This window comes from Thrips palmi, unplaced genomic scaffold (genome assembly GCF_012932325.1).
Source record: "Thrips palmi isolate BJ-2018 unplaced genomic scaffold, TpBJ-2018v1 HiC_scaffold_4, whole genome shotgun sequence".
NCBI lineage: Eukaryota > Metazoa > Arthropoda > Insecta > Thysanoptera > Thripidae > Thrips > Thrips palmi.
In genome coordinates, this window is record NW_023144631.1 from 3,230,334 (window position 1) to 3,246,480 (window position 16,147).

Sequence of the window (16,147 nt, forward strand, 5' to 3'; positions counted from 1 at the left end):
GGCGCGACGAGGACGCCGTGGTGCCGCCGCGGACGCGTCGTTGCAGGGCAGGGGGAAGGGGGGCAGGGGTACCGCCACCGCCGGCCACCGCCCCGACCTGTTTCGGGTGGATGGGACCAATGGGACCGTCGGGGACCACGCCGAAGCCGAACGAGGTGCTGGCAGCTCCCGTGTGAACCCGACCCGCGCCGTGCCGCCCGCCCAGCCGCCCTGCCCCGCGGCCTGTATTTTAGATGAGCGAAAATCGGGCGGGGTGGGATCTTCTCCCCGATCGGCGGCGGCGGCGGCCAGAACGACTTGTCCTCTGCTCCGTCGGTCGGGTCGCAGCGAGTCGCAGCCCACCGCAACCGTCAATCTAAACTACTCACCGGAGGAGACCGTGTTCTGCGAAGACAATCTCATTCGCGAGTCGCCGGGGCCGAAAAAATAATTAACAAACTAGGCAATGACTTTTTATGCGAAGCCATGAAAAATTATCGTCGCTCAAGCAAGCGGCGATGTGGCAGGGTTCGCGCTCGCGCGCCCTACAGCATAGCCTGTAGGCCACAGCCGCGCCGCGGACACAGCCCACCGAGACAAGATTAAAATACGGTTTTCCAAATAAATCTCCGGCACACTGGTTCAGGTTCTCGCCGGGCGGCTCTGGTCCTCGTCGCCGTTCTAGGAGCCGGCAGGACAGTGATCTGGTGACGTCAAGACCACCTCTGCGCTCTGCGCCCCTCCGCGAAGGCAGAGGCGACGGCGGCAGTCACTTGGAGTCGCCGCGAGACGCTGCTCAAAGAGGAGACAATGAAGGACGTTCAGGTGATTCGCGCGGCGCTGTCCGTTCCGTGGGGCGGCGCACAGTGCGCGCCAGAAGAACGGCAGGACTGACTGGCGGTTAAAACTCTAGGCGTGTTTTTAGCTCGAGAGTCGCTAAACAGGACTCGAACCAAACGTTTGACCCCACCAATGGATTCCTCGTTCGGAGAGCAATCCATTGGCAGGGATACACGATCGGTTCGAGTCTCATTCAGTGACTCTGGAGCTCAAAACGCGTCAAGAATTTGGGCCGCCTGCGCGTGTCCGGCCTATCTTCTGGCCCAATGTGCGGCTTGGTGAGCATCAGGGCAGCGGTGACGTCACCGACGTGGTGCACGGCCGCGCCAGCACGTCCACGTCGTCGCCCTTCTCGTCAACCCGCGCGCGCGACGGCGTGGCGTGGCGACCGGTGCGGCTTCGGTGCCACGCAGTCTGAGCTGGGTGCTCTCCAGGCTCCTCCAGCCCCCCTCCCCCCTAGACCTGTTGCGCGTGACCCGGAGAACCACCGTCGGACTGCGGGGGGTCCGGCGGGTCCTGTCGCGGTGCTGCCGCCACCGCTCGCAGCGGACGTGCAGGTCATGTCCTGGGCCTGGCTTGTGGCATGGCCTGGCATGGACGCGCGACAACGTTGACCTCCTCGTCGGCCAGGCGGCCGGGGCCGCGCCGGGGCCGCGCCGGGGCCGCGGGCAACTGGAACCAACAGAACACAGCACGGCGGCACCGCGATACCGAGAATCGGGAATGGAAACCGAGCCGGTAAAGAGCACCCACAACACCAAGCAGAGCCAAGCGGAGGCAAGCGGAGCCGTGGGGCCGTGGAGGCCGTGCCGTGGGGGTGCTGGACGGTTCGTCGCGCTCCCTGCCGCCCACGGCCGCGGATGGCCGCGGGGGCGGCAGCCTGACGGAGAGGTCACCGTCGCGGAGGCCGCACGGCGTGGAGTAACCCCTGGGCGGTGCGCTGGCGCACGCTGGCGCTGCCGTGCCGGTCGGCCCGGGCCTGTGAGCAGTGAGGGGGGCGCCGCGTGACCCCCTTCGCCACTGTCCGTGAGCCAAGCAGTACCGCATCCTGCAAAGCAGTCAAACCATTGTTGAATCGGTGGTGGTGACCCCGCCGAGGCGCTGACCCGCTGACGGCGGACACCTTATCGCCTCTCCGCGAAATCGAGAGCCAAACAAGTGCGATGCTGTTGTTGTTGTTGCCGCTTCGGTTACTGGCACTGTGGCGCCGCCCGCGGCAGGCATTGCCCGGGCCGGCCGAATCCGAGAGTCGTTCTCGCCGCTGTGTCTCTCTCGCACTCACGGGGCGTCCCGTATAGGTGCGAGAGAGACAGAGCGACGAAAAACTAATCTCGGAATCAGTCTGCAGGGTCACGGAGTCAACTCCGCGCGTGGTCATTAACACGACTTTCGCCGGTGGCGGAGCGCGGCAGCGCGGCACTACAGCCTCATTCCGAGAGTCGTTTTCATCGACCTGTCCCTGTCGCACCTGTGCGGCACGTCCCTTGAGTGCGAGAGAGGCAGAGCGAAGAAGACGACTCAGGCTGCTGCAAGGCAGGCATGGGCAGGCACGTCAGGCGGGGGAGGTTGTTGGACCGTCGCACCGAAAGTCCAGTAGTGGTGCCAGGAAGCGCGGAAAACAACGGGGAGGGGCGGGGCGGGGCGGGGCAGGGCGCCACCGCGTTCTCAGAAACGCCGTGGAGGGTCAGCCCAGTCAGAAGGTCCGGGAGAATTTCACTCCTTCACTCTCAGCTAGGAGCTCGTCACCGGGTTCACTACGGTATTTATTTCACTGGGTCACATTCTTGCAAGGCAAAATAAGCCTTGCAATTTGCCATCAAGTGACAGGCAGGCATAATTTTCACAGTGCGTTCAGTCCGGTTCAGTCCCAATCAACCCGTTCACTTTCTTGAAAAAATGAAGTAGAAAAAGCGACTGAACTCGCGACTGAAGCTGCAAAAATCCCGCCGAAAGCAAACACAGTCTTGTTGGCGGGTGTGTCCCACGGACGACCCTCCGCGCGTGTGTGTGTGTGTGTGTGAGTACGTGTGTGTGTGTGTGTGTGTGTGTGTGTGTGCGCGCGCGCGTGCGTGTGCGTGCGTGCGTGTGTGTGTGTTTGTACGTGTGTGTGTGTTCTGCTGTGCATCAGCGCGGCAGCGAGGCAGCGCGGCCATCGGTGGAAATCTCCGCCAATCCGTGGAAGCAGGTGGAAGCGATAGCGTGGAGGGGGGCGCGGGGGGGCGGAGGGCCGCGGGCCGGGCCCTGTGGGGTCTGACGAGTCTGACGGCAGTCTCACCTCGGTCTCGGTGGTCTCGGTCTCACCGCACTGCCGCGCGTTCCGTGCGTCTGCCGTCCATCTGCCGTCTGCCCCCAGCGCGCCCGGCGTCCGCCAGCGTCCGCCGGCGGCCCTCTTTTGCAGTGGCATATCTAGACCCATCAGTACATAGGGGTTACGAACGTTGGTCTGTTAATAGAGAGATATATCGACATAATTTGGAATCAAGGTGGCTTTTGTTGGCTGTGGATGACCCCTATGACTCAGAAGCAGCGAAGTAGGTCTGGCTAAGCCGCACACAAAGAAGGGACCAAACCCGCGTAGGCATAAAAAACAGAATGAATGCAAAAGACGTTTCCGATTTATGACACGCTTGTTACTTTAAAAGGAGGGCCAGCCGAGTAGACAGACAAGTCGCTCTGCGACAACTTTTTTCTCTTGTTTCCATCAATTTTATAACCACCAGAGGAGATATATTCTTCCCGTATTGTGGCTGCCCCGCTGGCTGGGCCTGCTATACATTATTCACCAGGCTTCGCCACAGTGAGGTCATCTCCCAACAGGGACGCGAGGGAGAAAGGAAGACATCATGTATCGGATTGGATCAAATCGTCAGCCATTTTCTTCTTTTCTATCCCCCCTCGCCGACGCGCTCGAAAAATCGCTGCCTATACACTAGGCGGTAAGTCATTTGTATCGGGTGTCGAGTCGTTCAAAACAAACACGCACATGACTCACCGGCCAGGCGAACAACGGCAACGGCTGTAAGTGACAAAAGCAGACAAAAAGCAGTGACTCGTGACTCACCGACAAACACACCGCCCGCCGGCAGCCGGCAGGCAAGTCCCATTTGACCAGGCCGGCTGCTCAGCGCCGCTCAGCCACTTCGACCGGGCGCAGCAATAGCGGTACAGCAGCACAGGGAATCCCACAGAAACAGATGACGCAAAGCGATGCAGCCGAAACTCTTGTAGGGAAGCCGGGGCGGAAAGCAACGGCTTGTCCAAAAACAAGCACCGTGTGAGTCATTTGGAAATGGAACGTGCTCACTGCCTCTGGCTCGTACAGGAGTGACGTGATTTTCGGGAGACTGCCTGAACTACTAAACGTCACATGGGACTTCTTTTCTGCCACAAATTACGTATGCAATTTGAAGCGCGGCGTCGACGGTGCTACAATTTCGCGGTCGTCAGGCGATAAAAAAAAATCGTCCAATCACAGTGCAATTTGCAGGAGGCATCGGACAATACTTGTCTCCAGGCGGAAACGAAAAAATTGCACCACCGTCGGATGCGCTCGCGACGAAAAGTACGTCCCATGACATTCACGGTGAGTACCAGTTCAGAAAAGTGCTCAATTGGTTGACATTTACATTCAATGGCAGCGGACTCTTTCCTTGACGAAACGCGATACGACACCCTCGGCGCAACGAGGACACTCTTCTTGCCTGAGCGAGCGAACCTGTTGATGGAGCACCGCGGGACTTGGCATGCAGGGGCGTGACCTTGAACCCCGAGTGCAAGTGTCGACAAGGTCGACGCCCGCGCGGTCCGGGACGTCCAGGAAGAGAGGAACGGGGGAGGGGGAGGGGGCTGTCGGACACTGCCGGACCGCCACGCCCCGTCGGTTGCCATCCAGGAGGGGCCCGTCGTCGTCGTGGCCTTTTTCCGCCGCGTGTCCTTCACCCCGTCCTGCGCAAGGCGGCCAGGGGCGGATCCAGAAACGACGCCGCAGCCTAACTTCGGGCAAAGTGCGACCCTCCCTCTGGATCCGCCTGACTCCGAGAGTCCTTCCATCGCTCTGTCCCTCTCGCACCCATACGGAACGCCCGATGAGAGCGAGAGACACAGGGCGACGAAAACAACTGACTGACCCAAGGCGTCGCCGTCCCTGCCGCCCTGCCGTCACGTAACACGCCAGCCGTTATCAGTGGTGCGGATTATTTTTTGTCGCCAACCAGTCTCGTGCCGCGGCTGAAATTGGCAGCAGGGCAGCCCAGGCAGCAGGCAGGCAGGACCGGAGTGACCTGGGCGACGTCGTCGCTCTGCTTCCAGCGGCAGCCGAGGCACTGCGAGGCACGGCGGTGGTTGGCCTTGAAGGAACGCCAGCGGGCTAAGGCCGACGGACTAAGACCGAAGGCCGAACTGAGGGGATGCGGGATGCGGCGGGTAGGGCCTCGCTGCACAGTGGGCCAGAAGACCGGCGGAGGCGGCCAAAACTCTAGACGCGTTTTGAGTTCTAGAGTCGCTGAATGGGACTCGAACTGTGTGACCCGCTGAACCCGCGGCTGGACCTGGTTGAACGCGACGCGCACTGCCGCCCTGAAACTAACGGCCCGGTCGCTGCCGCTGTCGCGCTGTCGCGCTGTCGCCCCCGGCGGGACGGGGACGGGGCGGCCGAGGTGTCGCGGCCGCGACGCGAAGCGCGAAGCGCCAATCCGTTGTTTTGACGCCGGGGCTGCGCTCCGCACTCCGCGCTCCGCGCTCGGGGCGCCGCGCGGTGCGGCGATAGTGGAGTGGAGTGGTCTTGGACGGTCTTGGACCGCTGCGTTCACACTGCGCCGCCACCTCCGCGCCACCACACCGCTTCCCACGCCGCGCCGACCTCCAGACTGATTCCGAGAGTCGTTTTCGTCGCTCTGTCTCTCTCGCACCTGTAGGGCACGCCCCATGAGAGCGAGAGAGACAGAGCGACGAAAGCGACTCTCGGAATCAGTCTGCCAGTCCGGGCGGCCGTCCGGCAGATGAATGACAAGTGAGCCACGCTGAGCGGCTGGAAAACAGCTTGGGGCCGTCGGGAGCAAGGGACAGCCGGATGCACTTCACTCACCGACTCAACGCGCGCCGAAAGGACTTCCTGCCGGCTGCATCGGCAACACTGTGCCACAAACTTTGCAACACGGCGGCGAAAAAGAAGCGGCCGGACAAAAACACAAAAACAACAGCGACGGCGGTGGACTTCCAAACCGGCAGCAGCAAGGCGGGCCGGCGGGGCGCGGCCCCCTGCTGCAAAATGCACATGCAGCGCCGGATGCAGCCGCGCGCCAGCACGGCAGCACACCGTCGGGGAGGTGGTGGCGGTGGAGCTGCCGGGCAGGCCGGCGGCCGACTGGTCCGAGACGCCCTGCCGGGCCCTGCTGCCGGACCAAGCCGACCAAGCAAGCGAAGCAAGTCAACCCCACCATTGGCCTGGCCTGCAGACTGATTCCGCTCACTGCTGTCACCGCTCTGTCTCTCTCGCACTCACGCGGGGCGCCCCATGAGTGTGAGAGGGACAGAGCGATGACAACAACTCTCGGAATGAGTCTGCTGGCCTGGCCCCGGCCCCCCGGTGACCGGGGTGAACTCGGTCCAGTCCAGTGCAGTTGGCGGCCAGGGCCGGACACGGCCAAGGCTAACCCCTTGGGGCCCAGCGGCCGGCCCGGCCGGCGTAGACACCGTGGCGCCGACGGCCTGGTGGGGGAAGGGTTGGCGATGGCGGTGATGCATCGCGGTGGGCAGCGCGGCCGGCAGACTGATTCCGAGAGTCGTTTTCGTCGCTCAGTCACTCTCGCATTTATGGGGGCGTCCCGTATAGATGGGAGAGAGACAGGGCGACGAAAACGACTCTCGGAATCCAGTCTGCAGGCGGGTCGCGGCCGGTGCACCTGCGCGACCCGCAGCGCGGCGATCCGAACCAAAGTCCGAGCTGCTTTCCGCGGGGCTGGCCGCGAGCACCGCGCAATCGCCCAGAAGACCGGTGAAGGCGGTCGAAATCCCGGACGCGTTTTAAGCTCCAGCCAGAGTCACTGGGGCTCGAGCCGAACGTGCCTTCCTCCTCCAAGCTGGCCGTCACGTGATTAATGAACGGCAGGCACGTCCAGAAGGCTGATTCCGAACAGAGATTTCATCGCTCTGTCTCTGTCGCGCTCGTTGCGCGTTCCGCAGGGGTGCGAGAGAGACAGAACGATGAAACGCGTTGTGGAGTCGCTGTCCCGCGCCGTCCTGCCGCACGCGCGCGCACGCGCCTCCCCGACGTGCGATAGTCTGCGCCGCTGCCGCGCGAGGCGGGGTCGGCCGGGGTCACGGCGGAAGCCGCACTCCCACTGTGTTATTGTGGAGGCACTGGAGCCACTGGAGCGACCGGAGGGGCGGTAATTGAAGTTGATGCATCGCACAGCCGGTGTATTTTAATTGAACCGGAATGATGACGACCGCCAGGTGATTGGCCGCTTCCGGTGCCGACGAGGTGCCGACGACGAGGTGCCGGCAAGCTGCGGACGATATGCTCTCCCTACAGCGTGGCGCTGACAATGTACCGCAAGGTGAAGCCGTCGTGTTGGCAGGTGCGGGCAATATCACTTCGGCAGAAATTAGAGCTGGAAATCCCAAGTAGCGCGACTTCCCGTTGGTCATCTGCGTGGCCGAGATAGCTGCTATCGCGGCTTCTAAAAAATACTTAATTTACTGGAGAACATTTAACTATGTACCAGCGCACCGTATACTCGGTTTGGCGGCTCGGCGGTCTGGTCGTCCGTCCCTTGGCGCGTGGCGCGGCTGTGGCGGGGCTGTGGCACCTTGGAGGTAACAGAACAGACACACCGACACCACCACGTGGCGCAGTGCGTTGACACGGCGTGTGGGAACCGGAGAACGCGATGTCGGTGTCGTGTTTGTTTGGCCTGTCTGGGCGCTAAGCGCTCCCCCGCCTGATCCCCGTTCGATTCCCGATTCCCGTCTCAATCCTCTCGCGGCCTCTCCCTCGCTCTCGCGGGCCGTTCCGGCGTTCCGCGCGCGAGGGAGAGAGACGGAGAGACGCGCTTTTCGGAATCGGCCTGCAGGTGGGCCGGACCGGACCGCTTCCTCATTCTAATCGCCGTAAGCCCGGCCGCGAGTTTGATTTCGCGAGAATCAATGGAGCCTTGATATGCCGCTGCCACCGCACCACCACCCCCACTACGAAGACCACCACCACCACCGCCGCCGCCGCCACCACCACCAACGGCACCACCACCGCACAATCGCACTATATCGCACGCGGCCCGGCGCGTCGCGGTAGCAGGGTTTCCCAACCGGCGCCGGGCAGCAGCTGATGACTCTCCATCGCTCTGTCTCTCTCGCTCTCGCACGGTTCCCAACGGAACGCCCCGTGAGCGCGAGAGGGACAGAGCGCGCCGAGAGCGCTGTTCGGAGCGCGTGCTGCTCCGGCGACAGTCACCGCTGAGAATGGCTCGTTACCGCCGCCAGCAGACTAATTCCGAGAGTCGTTTTCGTCGCTCTGTCTCCCTCGCACTCACAGGGCATCGCGTATGGGCGCGAGAGAGTCGGGGCGACGAGAACAACTCTCGGATTGAGTCTGCAGACGAGACGAGACGCGGAAGGCGGCGATGAATGGAGCCCCGGAACAATGCATCAATGCAGACGGCGAAATGAGAGGCAATCAAGATCCTGCAGGGCGCTGTCAGAGCACCGTGACCTCGCACAGTGGGCCAGAAGACCGGCGCAGGCGCAGGCGGTCAAAATACCAGACGCGTTGTGAGCTCCAGAGTCGCTAAACAGGACTCGAACTGAGCGTGTGACCCCACCAATGGATTGCTCTCCGAACGAGGAATCGACCGGTGGGGTCACACGCTCGGTTCGAGGCTCATTTAGCGACTCTGGAGCTTAAAACGCGTCTAGAGTTTCGGCCGCCTCCACCGGTCTTCTAGCCCACTATGGGCTTACTCAAGGAGGGTGTAATTGCTCCTCACAAACACCCTGGACCCTGGATCCGCACCTGACGGCTGGCCAGCCTCGGCAGGCCCTCTTGGAGGGGGCCGGCGTCGCGGGGTCTGGAGAGGTGCCGCTGGCTGCTGCTGGCGAGGTGACGACCCGTGCGACGCCGGCCAGGTGACCCGACCGACCAGGCGACCCGGCCCGCGTGAGTCGCCTGGCCTGGCCTGGCGACCGGCCCGTCCTGGCGTGTCCTGGCGTGTCCTGGCGTGTCCACTGTCCAGTGTCGCGGTGTCGCGCTGGCGGCGTGCCAGTGGCGGGTCGTGCCCGCAGGCCGCAGGCCTCCGAACCGCGCCGCCGTCTCCCTCGCACTCACGCGGCGTGCCGCGGGGACCGCAGGGGCGCGAGAGAGACAGAGCGAACGAGGCGCGGCTCGGCCCCAGCCTACAGTGGTGGGCCGGCGCGCCGGCGCGGCGGCGGCGTGACCACAAACCAGAAAATTACAACGGGGGCGCCGAAGGGAGGGACCGGAGGGACACGGCGACACGGCCAACTACACCTCGATCGGCCACGGGGCACGCACCGAAGGGGCAAGGAGCAGTGCTCCTATAAAACGGGCCGCCGAACCCATAAATCGAGCAAGGTGCCAGCTTGAAAGGCTTAAAACGCGAGCGCTCAAAATCTTTTTCTTCCTCTTTTTAACTGTTTCCTATTCTGTGGCCAAACGGCTGTTGGCGGTCGGTGAGGCGCGCTGGTACCCGCGTTGGGCGTTTGGCGTTTGGCACCGCTGCTCCTGCTGGGACCTTAATGGCTGGACCGGAAAGAAAAGGGGAAAGAGGGGGGTGGAGCCGGTTGTCACCGGGCCGGGAGGTCCCCGACGAGGCAAGACGACATGGCGGCGGTGCGTGGCTGCGTGGCTGCGTGGCGCGGAGCCGGTCGGCGCGGGCAGAGTGTCCGTGGCCCTGACATTGCCCCGCCCGGACCATTGGGCCCGACCCGACGGCGGCCAGGACGGCCAGGACTGCACGGCGCCGCGGGACGCACCGCGCTCACGCTTTGACGCACGGCGCCACAAGACGTTCCGACAGCAGGCCGATGATGTATACAGTGTACACACACGCTGTCCGCGTGTCCGCCCCTCACGGCAGCCCGAAAACGAACGGCTTGAAAAACGACCATGTCATCACAATAGTAAAACTGCGCGCGCGCTTCCTGCAGGTTTAGTTGGTTCCGAGCGGCGCTGTGTCTCCCTCGCGCCGCTGAGGAACGCCCCGTGAGTGCGAGAGAGACAGCCGGCCGTGCATTGTGTGATTGTGCGGCGCGCGCGGATCCCTGACCTTTCTTTTCGACAGTCTGGCCGCCGCGCCGCGGCACTCCCACACCACACAGACACGCCGCGGCACACCGTCACACTCACACACTCACACACACACACACACACACACACACACACACACACACACGCGCGCGCGCGCGCGCGCGGCTTGTCAGTGCCCAGTCAGGCCGTGTAGTCAAACAGTGAAACACGCTCCGCCGCGCCGCGCTTGCAGCGTGAGTAGGCTGAGGTTTGAAGCGCCGCGCGTGCCCGCTGCCCGCTGGGCTTCCGCTAGTCTTGGCTTCTGGCTACTACACTGGTTTCTACGTGCTCGCGCGCCGTCACTGCCAAGCGCTGCCAGCACACTGATTCCTAGATTCGCCCTCGTAGCTCTGTCTCTGTCGCACCCCGTGGAGGTGTAGAGACGGCGCGACGAAAAGGACTCTCGGAATCGGTCTGCAGGGAACGCCGTGACGTTCCACAAAGGGGCCCTCTCGGGCCCGCCGCGACACTGCGCGATGACGCCAAGCGGGCGCCAAGCGTTTTCGCGCGAGTTGCTTCGCGCCCGTGTAACCGCACTGTAAAGTGGGGAGTCCGGCAAGAGGCCCGGCCGGCCCACGCGGACGAGCGGCACGGCAGTCTCATTCCGAGAGTCGCTTTCGTCGCTCTGTCTCTCTCGCACCTATGGAGGACGCCCCACGAGTGCGAGAGAGACGGCGCGACGAGAGGGACTCTCGGAATGAGACTGCGGAGCGCGGAGGGCCGAAGGGCCGCGTCGATTATTCCGGCTGGACTGTTTCTTTGTGCGCCCCGCGGCCCCGCGCGCCAGCGGCCTCGTTCAAGGCTTGGAGGCACGTCGGGCTGCCCTGCCCTGCCTTTGGCGTCTCGGGAACAAACTTTTAACTCGACAAAGTTAACGCTTCTCTCGCATCGGGCCGTCGGGCTTGGGGCTTGGGGCTTGGGGCTTGCTTTGGCGCGCCCTCTCCAGCCGCCTCGCAGTGCCGTCCTCGTCCTCGTCCCTTCCCTTCCAGGCCCGGCCCGGCAGGGCAGGCCCTCGCCCGCGTGAGCCGCCTCGAGAATTGGGAAGGTTCCCGCATCGGAGTGACCCTCGTAAAAAAGGCGGCCAAGTGCACGGCGACGCCGTCGTTCGGTCTCCCTCGCACTTACAGAGCGCTGCGCAGGGCGTGAGAGAGACAGCCGGGCCAGCCCGGGCCAGCTCGCGGAGTTCATCGTTCATCCGCCACACGAACACGCGCGCCGTAAACAAACACGGCCAACATCGGCCGGCAGACTCGATCATAATTAAGCCGAGTCGCTACAACCGCCGCCCGCCTACACTGGACACCTCCCCCCCCCTCTCGGCGCTTCCGAGTGTGCGGGACTGCGGGGCCCAGGCAGGCCCAGGCTGACGCGTGCCGCGAGCCACATCCGGCCGCTCTACTTGTAATCGCTGGATTACGCTGCAGTCTGATTCCGCACTGTCGCCGCTGTCCCTCTCGCACCCTCTGAGGAACGCCCCGTGGGCTGGAGGGAGACAGAGGCATCAGCCTGCTGCATCGCGAGCACCAGATGGATTACCCGCAACCTTGAGGAAGGTGTCGGGGTGAAAATGACGCCGGTGCGACTGGTACTTGCCCCGTGGGGTGCCGCAGCCGGCCCGTCACTCTGTCTCCCTCGCACTCGCACGGGGCGCCGCATGAGTGCGGCAGAGACAGAGCGACGAAACTACTCTTTGAGTGACCGAGTGGCCGTCGGCTCGCCCTCGGCCGACCCCGCCGAGCGGCATGCCTATCTCGTTCGCGGAAGGTCGGCCTATGCGCGCGATAGAGCATCAAGCCCGCAGCCCGCCGCCCGGGGCTGGCGGGGTCGGCGGGGTCACCGTCTGGGACCCTCCGTCAACATCCCCGCGACGACGGCGACGACGGCGCGCGCCCTGGGTCAACATGATCTCCGCTTACCCTTAGACAACAAGCCTCCGCGGCGGCGGCGCCTGGCCGGGCTGCGCGTCGACGCGTGCCGCGTGCCCCGGGGACACGGCAGCGCCCCGTCGCTCTCTCTCTCTCACACTGGTGGGGCGCCGCGCAGGGGTGCGAGAGAGACGTGGCGCTCGAGAACGAGAAACAAGACCGCAGCCTCCAGCAGGATGCCACCCCATCCGGCCCGCCGGGCCCGAGGCCAGGCCGCCATGCCGCGGGTGGCGCCAGCAGCGGCTGCGCGCCAGTTGGATGTTGTGGATGTGGCGGCCGCCCTGGGCTCCGCGGCCACACCCTGTCCGCGCCACGCCCCCCTCACCCTGTTGCCGCCGCCGCGGGGGCTTCCCCTGAGGCCCGTGGGGCCGGCGAGGCCCGTGGCCGCAGAGGAGAGCAAAAAATGCCAATTTCGCCCCGCCACGCCCCGCCACGCCTCGCCCCGTTCCACCCGGTTCCGCCCCGGCCGCGGCGCCGATGGCTGCGTGATAGGGTGCAGCGGGCGGCGATTGAGAAAATTAGGCGGTAAACATTGCGCCCCGTCCGCCCGACTGGCCCGGCTGGCCGGCTGGCCCGGCTCCGACCGCAGCGATAGGCAGGCACTATCCACCCGCCGCCACACTACACAGCCAGCAACGAGCTTCCAATTGGATCTGCCCGGCCCGGCCGACTCTAGTCGACGCGCCCCGAGTCGTCGACCCCAACGCGAGGGGGAGGGCGTTCGAATAGCGTTCATTAAACTAACCAAAATGCCCCATCCTCTCACTGTGCCGGCGTACCAACTATTCTTTCCGTTTCTTGTTCCCTGTCGTCAGACACACTGCCGCATGCATGGTCCCGGTCGGCACGCTTGTCGCTTACCAGGGGTCATGGTTCCTCAGCCCTCCCTGAAGGTGTAAGCCGCACCGGGGTAGGTAGAAGTGGGCGTAGGTCCCACTTCCCCATCTTCCCAAACATTCGCTGCCGCGAGTAAAGAGCGTTAAGAGGGGAGCAAAGAGCGCCTGCGGGGTGGGCCGCACCGCCGCGCAGGCGTGCGTTCCACGCCACTGGTTGCCTACCCGGCAGGCGCTCGGCCGAGCAGCGTTGAAGTCTCCGCGCGACGCGACTCGGCGAAATTAATTAACATTTCTCATTAACAGACGATTCGGAGGCAAATGACACCGGGCACCGGCATGACCTAGCGCCGCGCGGGTCGAGCCGTACCTCTTATCGTGAACGGCGACTGACCGGCCAGCAAAACACTCACTCACACACGGAGACACAGCCCCCTCCCTCGCCGGCGTGCGGGCCGGCAACTGTCCTGCCCTGCCCCCCAGGCCGCCCCGCCGCCGCGCCCCGCCTCCCCGCGCGGTCCGGCGAGGTATAAAAACCGTCCGGAGGCTGGGACGGTCATCAGTTGGGCAGCTGACCGCAGTGGCGACGGCTCGAGCACAAGGCGAGCGCGGCAGTCGGCAGCATCCCCAGCAGTCAGTCAGTGATAGTGTGCCAAGTGTCTAGTGATCAGTGAATCAGTGACAGTGCGCAAGTTTCACGTGCAGTGACAGCAAGTACATCGACAGTGCGACCGTGCGTGGATATCGAACTACAGGTGGGTGCCACACAGACAGCCCTGCGGCGTCCTGGCCCTGTCCGGGTCACCCGAGTCCTCCCCGCTAACTGGCCGGCTCCTTTGCAGACGCCATGAACACCGCGATGACGACCTTGAGGGCGGCGTGCGCCGGCCGGCGCGGCGTGCTGCTGGCGGCCGTGGCGCTGAGCGTGCTGGCCACGGCGGCGGCGTGCTCGCAGGGCGGCAAGCAGCTCATCAGTCGCGGAGTCAGCTGCTCCGACAAGCAGATCATCCTCGACACCCACAACCGGCTGCGGCAGAGCGTCGCCCTGGGCCGCGTGGCCGGCCAGCCCGGCGCTGCCAACATGATGGAGATGGTGAGCACCCCTGCCCTGCGCCCGCGGCTGCGGCCCCCACCGGCTTAGCGCGCCCATTCAAAGGTTGCTCACGTTTGTCGTTTTCGCTCCGCAGACCTGGGACGAGGAGCTAGCCTCCGTCGCGCAGCGCTGGGCCGACTCTTGCCTGCCCGGCCACGACCACTCGCGGCATGTCTGTAAGTACCGAGACTCGAGACTCGACACGAGAGTCGATCCACGGCGATAACCAAAGGCAGTGCCCGCACCGCAGACAGCAGCCGACTCACTCTCGCCTGTGTTCTGTTGCAGCGCGCTTCTACGTGGGCCAGAACATCGCCACCTCGTGGACCTACCCGCGGCCCAACGCCCTGGGCGGCACCCCCGAGTTCGCCAAGCAGATCAGCAACTGGTTCAACGAGGTGCGCAGCTACAGCTTCCGCTCCTCCAGCGCCGCCACCGGCCACTACTCGCAGCTCGTGTGGGGCGACTCGCACCTGGTGGGCTGCGGCTACGCCTACTACCACGACCAGTCCCGCGGCTACACCAAGGTGTACGTCTGCAACTACGGCCCGGGCGGCAACGTCGCCGGCACCGCCCCCTACGCCACCGGCGCCCCCGCCTGCCCCCGCTACGGCACCAAGCCCTCCTCCAAGTACCCCGGCCTCTGCTGTAAGTGTCACTGCCGCTGCTGCTGTCATTGGAAATATGTTTTTTGGCGCCGACTCGAAAGCTGACCTCGCCTTCTTTCCGCAGCTACCCACGGCTACTACTCCGGCAACATCGCGTGCTACGGCTAAGCCCCGCAGACGCCTCGTACCCCGCTGTCGGCCACCGTGCCGCCCCAAGGGCCACCCCAAGGGCCACCCGAAGGGCAGGGCCGGGGCAGGGCTCGCCGGAGCGCGGCGCTGGTCGCCGCGGACGGCGCAGGAGCGGCCCGCCAGAGGTCCCAAGTCTAGTCAGCACTCCATGCTCCTGGTTGCCACCACGCCGTGGCACGCCGTGCCGAATCCGAGACCTCGAAACCACGGGGGGACACAGTGTCCCTTCAAGAAAGAAAGAGTCAGAGGTCGATCCAATCTTGTACTGAATAGTAGAGCTGCTAGGTTAAGTGTCGGTGTAGATTGTTTAATGTGCCAAAAAGTACGGTGAGCTTCGCCAGCTTCGCCAGCTTGGCGAGCTTCGCCGTGCGCCTGAGCCGGTCGGGCTTCGCGCCCATCCCAGTGGCTCCCCTGTGCGGCTGTAGGGCCTACCTGTAGGCTGATGTAGACCTTAAGCACCCCCGCCTGTGATATGCTCCGTGTTGGAGGGTTTGGCGCGTCCACGACTGAGTGAGCCAACAGGCGCGCCAACAGTGTAAATATGTGTAGTTGTAAATGTTATGTTCTTATACAAACCCGGCTGATCTTGGGATTTTAAAAAAAATAATTAGTTTTCTTTTCGTATATGTCGTATCGATCTAAGAGGAGAAAAATAAAACAATTTCAGTTTGGCGAGAAAAACAGAGTTGTATTTGGTGGCCGCCCTACCGCCCCCTAATCGTCTGACACCGCTGCTCCACTGCCGCGGTTCCCAGAATCGGCGCGACCGTCTGGCCGGTGTGGCCGAGCCGGGCCGAGCCGGGCCGAGCCGGGCCGAGCGCGCCACTGCAGCCACTACCATTAGGCCCCTGGGGTGGCCGACGGCTGCCGCAAAGCGCTCTGCCTCTCTCGCACCTCGTCGGGGTGCCCCGCGAGTGCGAGAGAGACAGAGCGACGACGGCGACGTGCGGATTGAGTTGGCAGGCGCGGATAGCCATCAGCAGTGCCCAGCCATGGCCCAGCCCAGCCGGCCGGCTATCCGGTCCAGACAAGAGGAAGGCTTTGGCAGTGCAGTGCCAGGTCACGGCCGCGACAGACCTTCCAATCTATTTATTAACAACAACAACATCTCGACGGTTTTCTATGAACTGAACCAGAAGTTTGATAAATGTATCTAATCGAGGTCTATAGTCCCCAATGTCTCTGGGAAAGAGGTCATCATGGTGATGGCAGAACGACCGGTCGCTGGGCCCACCTTTGTATACAAACAACGACAAACTCAACGTTTGCCTTTGAATTGAGCAATGTGAAATAAATGCCGTTCCCCATCTAACGCCCCGTGCTGCCGGCGAGCAGATTCGCCGGATGGTCAAGTTTTTACTAATTCCATGTCGCTTCTT

The 16,147-nt window shown here is 63.8% G+C and overlaps 1 protein-coding gene across 1 annotated transcript; it reads left to right on the forward strand.

Annotated features, from left to right (window-relative positions):
- Positions 1-13,450: 13,450 nt before the first annotated feature.
- Positions 13,451-15,449, forward strand: LOC117649249 (scoloptoxin SSD976-like). Its single transcript, XM_034391823.1, has 5 exons — positions 13,451-13,633; positions 13,721-13,971; positions 14,066-14,147; positions 14,260-14,619; positions 14,704-15,449. The coding sequence occupies exons 2-5, from the start codon at positions 13,726-13,728 to the stop codon at positions 14,745-14,747; spliced, it is 732 nt and encodes a 243-aa protein (XP_034247714.1). The 5' UTR covers positions 13,451-13,633; positions 13,721-13,725; the 3' UTR covers positions 14,748-15,449.
- The last annotated feature ends 698 nt before the right edge of the window (positions 15,450-16,147 follow it).